The following is an 8,544-nucleotide window of genomic DNA, read 5'->3' on the forward strand; positions in this document are numbered from 1 at the left end:
ATGCTAAAGCCCGCAATGATTAAGTCGTTAACACCTCTGGAAAGGAAAAAAAAAAAAAAAAAAGGGGGAAAAAAAGAGAGAAAAAAAAAAGTAACCGGCTAAAAGGTTCTTTATTTATAGTTTCCCTTTGTTATTTTACGTCTTTTTTATTTCTCCCTGCAACTAACCTAATAGATTAATCAATAGCTATTCTCCGGTCTTCCGTTCCCAGCTGGTGCTGCTGCCGCTGGTAAAAAAAAAAAAAAATTAAAAAAAAAAATAGAAACCCACGGAAAAGTGGTTTCAAAGCCCAAACTTGGTGCTTTTAGGCGCTCCTGCGGCGGCGCATCCGCTGAGCCTGCGCTGCCGAGCGCCCCGAGAGCGGCGGCTGCGGGCCCGGGCGGTGCGGCGAGCCCCGGCGCGGCAGCAATTCCGCGGGGCCCGGCCGGTGCCGGGGCCGTCGGGCCCCGTCGGGGCGGGCAGAGCGGAGCCGCCGCCGCTCTTTGTTGACAGTCCATGAAACAACTCGAGTTTTGCATGACTTCACAGCGGGGCGCCTGACGTCAGGCGGTCACGTGGAGCCGCCTCCGAGTATATCTTTAACGGGAAAGTAATCTATCAGGCAGTCGGGACCGCCGCGCTGCCAAAGTGGCGAGCGAGGCCCCGCGACCCCCGGCCTCCTGCCCCCGCCCCGCCCGGCCGCCGGCAGCTCCGTCCCCTCCCTCCGCCGAGGGGGGGAAAAAACCGCCGCCAAAAAAAAGCCGGACGAGAGGAGGAAAGAGAGAAGAGGAAACACACCAAAAAAAACCAAAACAAAAAACCAAAGCAGCCAAGCCGGCGCGGAGGGCGGCGGAGCGGTGCGCGGCGCGGCCGCGGAGCGGAGCGGTGGAGCGGCGGCGGCCCGCGGAGCGGCCCCATGCGCGGCGCCCTCGGGCGCGCATCGCGGCGGGCGGGATCCGGCGGCGCCGCCTGAGCCCCGATGCCCGGCGGCGGGAGGTGACCGGGCGGCCAGCGCAGCCCCGCGGACGGGAGAGCAGCGGGCGCGGCCGCCCCATGCCCCGCGGGGACGGCGCCGCGGGGCGCAGCCGGGCCGCTCGGGTGTAGCCCCCGGGGCCGGTCGGAGCAGCGGCGGGAGCGGAGCGCGGAGGGAGCCCGGTGCGGGCGGGAGGCCCCGCCGCCGCCGCCGCCGCGCCCCGTCCGCCGAGCGGGGATGACCCTGTCGGGCGGCGGCAGCGCCAGCGACATGTCCGGCCCCGCCGTCCCGGCGGCCGAGGATGTGGATATCGACGTGGTGGGCGAGGGCGACGACGGGCCGGGCAAGGACAGCGAGGGCGAGGCCGGCAGCCCCGCCGCCCTGCCGCGCCTGCCGCTGGACGAGGCGGCGGAGCTGGCGCTGCCCGCGGAGGCGGGCGCGGAGAGCGGCAGCAGCGGCAGCGGGAGCCCGGCCGGGACGGCCCCCGGCGGCGCGGCCGAGGGCGGCAAGGGGGGCGGCGAGGAGGGGGCGAGCGGCGGCGGCGGCGGGGCAGCGGGGCAGAGCAAGCCCAAGAGCAGCCTGGTGAAGCCGCCCTACTCGTACATCGCCCTCATCACCATGGCCATCCTGCAGAGCCCGCAGAAGAAGCTGACGCTCAGCGGCATCTGCGAGTTCATCAGCAACCGCTTCCCCTACTACCGGGAGAAGTTCCCCGCCTGGCAGAACAGCATCCGCCACAACCTCTCCCTCAACGACTGCTTCGTCAAGATCCCCCGGGAGCCCGGCAACCCGGGCAAGGGCAACTACTGGACGCTGGACCCGCAGTCCGAGGACATGTTCGACAACGGCAGCTTCCTCCGCCGCAGGAAGCGCTTCAAGCGGCACCAGCAGGAGCACCTGCGGGACCAGACGGCGCTGATGATGCAGGGCTTCGGCGCCTACGGCCTGGCCGGACCCTACGGCCGCCCCTACGGGCTGCACCCCGGCGCCTACACGCACCCCGCGGCGGCCGCGGCCGCGCTGCAGTACCCCTACATCCCCCCGGTGGGGCCCATGCTGCCGCCCGCCGTGCCGCTGCTGCCGTCCAGCGAGCTCAGCCGCAAAGCCTTCAACTCGCAGCTCAGCCCCAGCCTGCAGCTGCAGCTCAACAGCCTGGGCGCCGCCGGCTCCATCGTCAAGTCGGAGCCCAGCAGCCGCCCGTCCTTCAGCATCGAGAACATCATCGGCGTGCCCGCCGCCAGCTCGGCCGCCAGCGCGCAGACTTTCCTGCGGCCGCCGGTCACCGTGCAGTCGGCGCTCATGGCCCACCAGCCGCTGGCGCTGGCCAGGACCACCGCGGCCATCGCCCCCATCCTCAGCGTGCCTACCAACATCATCGCGGGGCAGTTCCTGCAGCCCGCGGCCCCCGCCGCCGCCGTGCAGGCCAAGTGGCCGGCGCAGTAGCCCCGGGCAGCGCCCCGGGGAGCCCCGGCCGCCCCCTCGGGGCTCCGCGGCCGCCCGGACCCGGAGCAGCAGCGGGCACCGGCCGCCGCCGCCGCTTGTACATATTTGTATCAAAAATCACTGACGTTGCTTTCGGGGTTTTTATTTTTCTAAAGAGGCGAAAATGACGGTCGCGATTAGGAGCTGCGAACTTTCACTTTTTTTGAAGGTTCCGGCGCTCCGAGCGGTTTTATCCGAAATAAACGAACAAACGAGGAGAAAAAAAAATGTATAAAAAAGAAATAAGCGGGGGAAATTTTAAATATTAAACGAACGAACAGGGAAAAAAAAAAAGAGAGAGAATTTTGGAGAGAAAAAAAATGAGGAAAAACGCTGTCATTCTATTATAGAAGTCTGTTTATATATGAATGAATATATGTATTCTAAATGTTATCCCTTGGTGTTGTACACAACTTTGTAAATAAATTTTTAAAATGCTCTGCCCGTCTCTGTGTGAGCGGTGTCTTTGTGACCCCCGCCCGCAGGACGGGCTGCGCGGCCGCGGAGGCTGGAGACGCGCTCGGGGCGCGGCCGCGGAGCGCCGGGGCCGCGGGGCTTCGGGCTCCGCCGGTCGCGGCGCGGGCGGGTTCCCCACGGTCCCTCCACCCGCTTCGGGATGCGCCGTGCGACAGCGACAGCGCCCGGCCCTCCTCGCTCGCGGCGGCGGGGCCGCCATCACCCCGGTTCCTTCCAAATCCAGCCTTCCCCGGCAGATCCGAGGCTCCCGTGATGTTTCCCTAAATGTATTCATTTTTCTCGGCCTGACTTCAGCACTACATCCCGGCGCTGCGGCATTCCCGGCCGGAATAGGTACGCTTTGGGTCTGCGGCCGGGGCTAATGATAAGGGAAATATTTTAAAATAAAACACGTCCGGTCGATTTAATCAATGTTTACTATTTATTTTAGAGGGGGAAAAATACGTATGTATTCAGGCCGTGGCCGTGCGGTGTCCGAGCGAGGATCTTTCGTTTAGATCAGGGAAATAATCAGGGTTAAAGCAGCGGTTCTTCCCCCGGGAAAGGATCGGCCTTTCCCAGTTAATTCCCAATAACTCAGCCTTAATGGCAGCTGTTAAAATTTAAAATAATATACATACATACATATATATATATATGTGTGTGTGTTTTCGGGGCTAAAATAGACAGTCAAATTTTTTTAAAAAAGGAATTAATATGTAGCGTTATAATATTTAAAGCGGCGCGTCGGGGGGTTGAGCCTGCTGAGATCTCGGTGTCTCCTGTGCACTGACAGTGTTTGGTGCTTTATTATCTCCCTCTTACAAAGTCGAATTTTTGTCACCTTGGAAAAGCGTCGTGGATTTTGCTTTTCCGCTCAAATAATTCGTTGTCTTTGTTAGGAAAATCGGCGGCGTAAAATGCAGGCGGGATGCGGGATGCGGCAGGCTCGGCTGCGGGAGGAGCTGAACCAGGCGCTTATTTCCCCTCCAACAACCTTCTGGCAGCCGCGGATTTAAAATAAATATATAAATAAAAGTGTCCTTGCTTTCCTGGTAAGCAGTAAATATTATTTCTTCCTAAGTAAATATTTATACCTCCGCATACATAGACTAAAATAAACCGAGCAGCCCCGGTGATGAGATCGTTTGAACTTTATAAATAAGGACTCGCTAATCATCTGCCGGGGACAGGGAGGACCTGGAGGGAGCGGGGACACGCGGGGCCCTCCGCGGGCACCCACGGCCCCGCGGAACCCCGCGGAGCGGAATGTGGCGGTGCGTGGCGGTGTCGGAGGAACGAGTTGTTTCACAGTTGTGTCTGGCTAATCGGTTTTACACAAACAGCAAATGGTGGGTGATTCGTGCGATCGAGGGGGGTTCTATATTTAGCCGATCCCCTGGGAAAAAAGAAAGGAGCCTCTGCCCGGAGTCGCTGCGAGGCTCAAGAAGCTGCTGATCCAGGGCTTCCAGAGGACACCGGATAACAGGGGCTCATTCCATTCCCCAGCCTTTGTTACTTATAAAATTACTCGCTCATATTTCCCCACATAGCAGCGATGCCTCGGCTCGGCATCTGCGCGCCGGAGGCAGCGGCACCGGCAACTTTCCTGCCCGCTGCCTCCCTCCGGGAACCGCTTCTCCCTCCGTAACCCCCGGGCCCGCTTTCCCCTCCACCGCCGAGGACAGCGGCCCGCAGGAGAAGCCTTTCCCGGGGAAGCGGCGGCTCCCGGGGCCGGGCGGCACCGGGAAGGCTCGGGGCAGGGGAAGAACCCCGGGATGAGCCCCCCATCGGGAGCCGTGGCTGCCCGCAGCCGCGGGGCCGTGAGCGGCACGGGGCCGTGCCCGCCGCCGGGGGCTCCCGGGGGCGGCGGGGCTGCAGTGGCGCACCGGGGCCTGCGGGGGGCGCGGCGGCTCCCGCTGCTCCACGGGGAACGGGCGCGCCCCCCCGGGGCCGGGAGCACCCCCGGGAGCGGCAGCATCCCCGCAGCACCCGGATCCGGGAGCACCCGCGGAGCATCCGCGGGCACCGGGACCGCGCTCACGGCCCGCGGGGTCGGGAGCACCTCCGGGGCCGGGGACATTCCCGGGGACGGGAGCACCCTCGGGACGGGGAGTAACCCCGGGGCCGGGAGTCATCAGGGAATTCGGGTGAATTCGGGGGATCGGGAGCACCCCGGGACGGCACCGACCAGGGCGGGGATCGGGAGTCCAGGGGGTGTCAAAAATCCGTCCCCGAACAGGGGAGGGTTTGCAGCCGGGACGGGAGCGGCTCTCCCGGCGGAGCGGGCGCAGCCCCACAGCCGGACCGGGAGCGGCGGGCCGGGGAGCACCGGGAGCAGCGTATCCCTGCGAAGTTCCCGCAGCCACGGGCCGCAGCCGGACAACAGAAACTCCTTCCCTTGTTCTTTCCCTTGTTTTCCCTTCCACAAACTTGCCCGCCGCATATGGCAAAACTTGACACGGCCGGTGACAGATGCCCATTAGTATAAGTCGTGTCACGTCGGTCCCCGGGGTGTGTTGGAAGTAACTAGATCCCAAACACCGGGGAAATGACCCTCCCGCAGCCCCGAGAGTTTACCCAGAACAGCCACCCCCTGCACCCTCCCCGACCCCGCTCCTTATTTATTCCAACTACGGCCCCGCCGCTCCCTCCGCCGCGGGAAGGGATTTATAACAGGATCTGCCCTTAGGATCTGGCCCTAATCCTCTAAACCATCACGCTGGTTGAAAAAGGGACGAGATGGGGCTCATCAGGGCCATTTCCTCGGCTGCTGCGGGGCTCCCGGGGAACCCTCTCGTTTTCACTGCGCGGCCGCGGGAGTTGCGCCCCCCTTTCCCCGCTCTCCGCGCTCCCAGCGCCGTCTATTTATAGCATCACTGCTCTCCCCGGGCACAGCGCGGGGCTGAAAGTTTCGGGCTAATGGGTGTTGAAAGGCTGCGGCGAGCGTTGGAAAAGGCAGGAAAAGACCTTTTGGGGTTATTTATAAACGTTCATTTATCGCGCGCGTTTTTATCTCAGTAAGCAGCCCCAGCGCTCGGGGTATCCCCCCGGCCAGCCGAGACCCGGAGGGGGGCAGCGATCCCAGACCCCGCTCCGGAGCTGCGGAGGGCACAGCTGAGGCCGGGTTTCCCGCAGGGAACAGCGCCGGGAGCGCTCCGGGCGGCCGGGGAGCGGGGTCCCTCACAGACCTTTCCTTCTCGGTCTGTGGCCGGAGGAAACCATCCACCGGCGACATCAGCCCCCTTTGGGACACGGGCAGCGTCTGAGGACGGCTCCGGCTTCCTCGGGGGTTACGGGCTCGGGTCGGCGGTACCGGGGGATTTAACCCGCCCCGCCCGCACCTCCGGCACTGCCCGGGGTCCGTGTCCCCGTGTCCAAAGGGATGGCTTTGGGATGAGCCACCCTCATCTTTCGCGGGGCCCTCGGGGCTGTCCCGCTCCGGGAGAAGGACAGCAAGGATTGCTTCAGGAGAAGTGCGGGTTTCCCCCGACCCGTGCGGGTGCGGGTCAGGGGGCAGCTCCCGCGGGATGGGGCAATTCCATGGGGAACCTCGGGCAGTTTCTGTTTTCTCCCTCGCGTCCGAGGTGCGCTGGGGGCCTATCCCCGCCTGCTCCGGGGAAACCAGCCTGTCCACTCCCGAAGGCATTTTATTGGCGTTAAAAGGCAGAGAGAGAAGAATCAAAAGTCACGCTGCCCATCCCGGAGGCTGCGGACGGGCCGGGTATCCCCCGGGGCGGCCACTGAAGCGCTTCAACCTCCGCCCGCCGCCGGGAGAGTCCGTGCCAGCCATCCCCGCCGCCGGGAGAGTCCGTGCCAGCCATCCCCGCCGCCGGGAGAGTCCGTGCCAGCCATCCCCGCAGCCGGGAGAGTCCGTGCCAGCCATCCCCGCCGCTGGCAGAGTCCGTGCCAGCCATCCCCGCCGCCGGCAGAGTCCGTGCCAGCCATCCCCGCCGCTGGCAGAGTCCGTGCCAGCCATCCCCGCAGCCTCCCTCGCCACCGCCGCGCCGGGGACCGCCGCCACCGGCCAAACACCCGCCACGCAGTTTTCTGGAGAGGCAACTCCTCAATTCCAGCGGGTTTTACTGAATTACGTGTTACCAGTGCTAAAACGTTAAGCGTTATGTACTTATAAGATACAGAGCATAGGTATTACATCCACAGGAAGTATTTTAGTCAGTGAATGTTCAATGTAGCAGGTAGAGATGAACTTAGCACGTCTTCCAGACTGAACTGGGAACAGACTCTTCAGCCATAAAATGCACTTAACAGTCTATTTAATAGTGGCGAGGTCCTTGAAAATGCAATATCCATGCTAATCTTGCCTTTTTCTAAATCAGAAATGAAAAATAGGTCAGGAAGGTAGAACCTTCCCCTTCCATTTAAAATGTGACATTTAATCTATTTAAATAACTAAGTAAACTTTATTAATCCGGGATTTGGTAAGCAAGCTGAGGAAGCGGGAACAGCGCGACTTTATTAAGGCGGCAAAATGTGAGAGGGAGCATCCTTGAACTCCAGGTGCGATAAAATCCCGGTTTCCTTGAGCTTCGGCGAAAAGGGAAAAACCGAGACACACGAAACCCGCCCAACCTCTCCTGTCTGGGAAAGGATGGAAGGAAAGGTCCTGCTCTGCTTTACCGAGCACTCGGAGCACCCGGGTCGGACGAGGGAAACTCCGTGTCGCCCATCCCCTAGAAAATGGCAGGGATTCAAGAGAAACCCCCAAACACCCAGTCATTTATAATTACTGTATTAAATGCCAATATTTAATGGGGAAAAACAAAAATAAACCCATCTCCCTGCGGGCTCAGCTAGTGGTTTCTGACACGTTTTCTCCTGGTTTTGCTCGGCAAAGGAGAACGAGAAAGAGCCGAGGCTGCTGAGGGCTCAGAGCGGGGCTCGCAGCGCGGCTCGGTGCCCGCTAAATCCCGGGCGCTGCCTGGGCTGGGGATAACCTGGGAATCTGCAGGTTGGGAATCTGCAGCTGCAAACGCCTCCGGAGTTTGTTCCCCCGCTCGCTCCGGCACCACGGCTCCGCTCACAAACGAAATTCTGCATGAGCTGGAACTTTTTATGGCCGCAGGCTCTGCACCCCCGCCCGCCCTAGGAAAGACTTTCTCGCTATTCTGGCCGCGTTTCACCCCAAATTTATGGATTTTTGCCTTGCCACCGCTCGGCTGCCATCGAGCCATAGAGCCGGGGTGGAGGAGAGGAGCAGCGGAGCTCCGGAGAGCGCCAAGGGTTAAGAAAAGCCGTTTATCTGCTCATTATCGGCTTCTCCCCACTGCCGAGCACCAAACCCCGCTCGCCTCCTTCCCCGCCGCATCAATGTGTCCTGAACGCCTTTTCCAGTCATTGATCTGGTCAAAGGCACCGCAGAAACACAAGTGACAGAGACTCAATTCCAGGCGACGCGCCCGATGCGAGTATTTAGAAAGCATTCAATAAAAAAGCTTTGCCGGGGAGTGAATGATTTCACCTTGCAACAAAGAGCGCCCGGCTAATTGCAATAATGCACTTGAATGTGCGCCCGTGGGCTCCTGCTCGCTCATCCCAGCTCCAGCACAGGATTCGCAATAATCTCCAAGGAAAAATCCAAAAACTCCTTTTTTTTAAAATTTTTTTTTTAAATATTCCACAGGCAACGAGCG

At 61.2% G+C, this 8,544-nt stretch overlaps 1 protein-coding gene across 1 annotated transcript; it reads left to right on the forward strand.

The window, feature by feature from the left end:
• The first annotated feature begins 1,189 nt into the window (after positions 1 to 1,189).
• On the forward strand, positions 1,190 to 2,449 carry FOXD3 (forkhead box D3). The gene has a single exon (XM_064426375.1). It carries the CDS (start codon positions 1,190 to 1,192, stop codon positions 2,393 to 2,395), a length of 1,206 nt encoding a protein of 401 aa, XP_064282445.1. The 3' UTR covers positions 2,396 to 2,449.
• Positions 2,450 to 8,544: the final 6,095 nt, after the last annotated feature.

This window comes from Passer domesticus, chromosome 7, assembly GCF_036417665.1.
Source record: "Passer domesticus isolate bPasDom1 chromosome 7, bPasDom1.hap1, whole genome shotgun sequence".
NCBI lineage: Eukaryota > Metazoa > Chordata > Aves > Passeriformes > Passeridae > Passer > Passer domesticus.

Bases quoted from the DNA above. Each gene is read 5' to 3' on its own strand.
- FOXD3 (XM_064426375.1), top strand. From the start codon at position 1,190: ATGACCCTGTCGGGCGGCGGCAGCGCCAGCGACATGTCCGGCCCCGCC.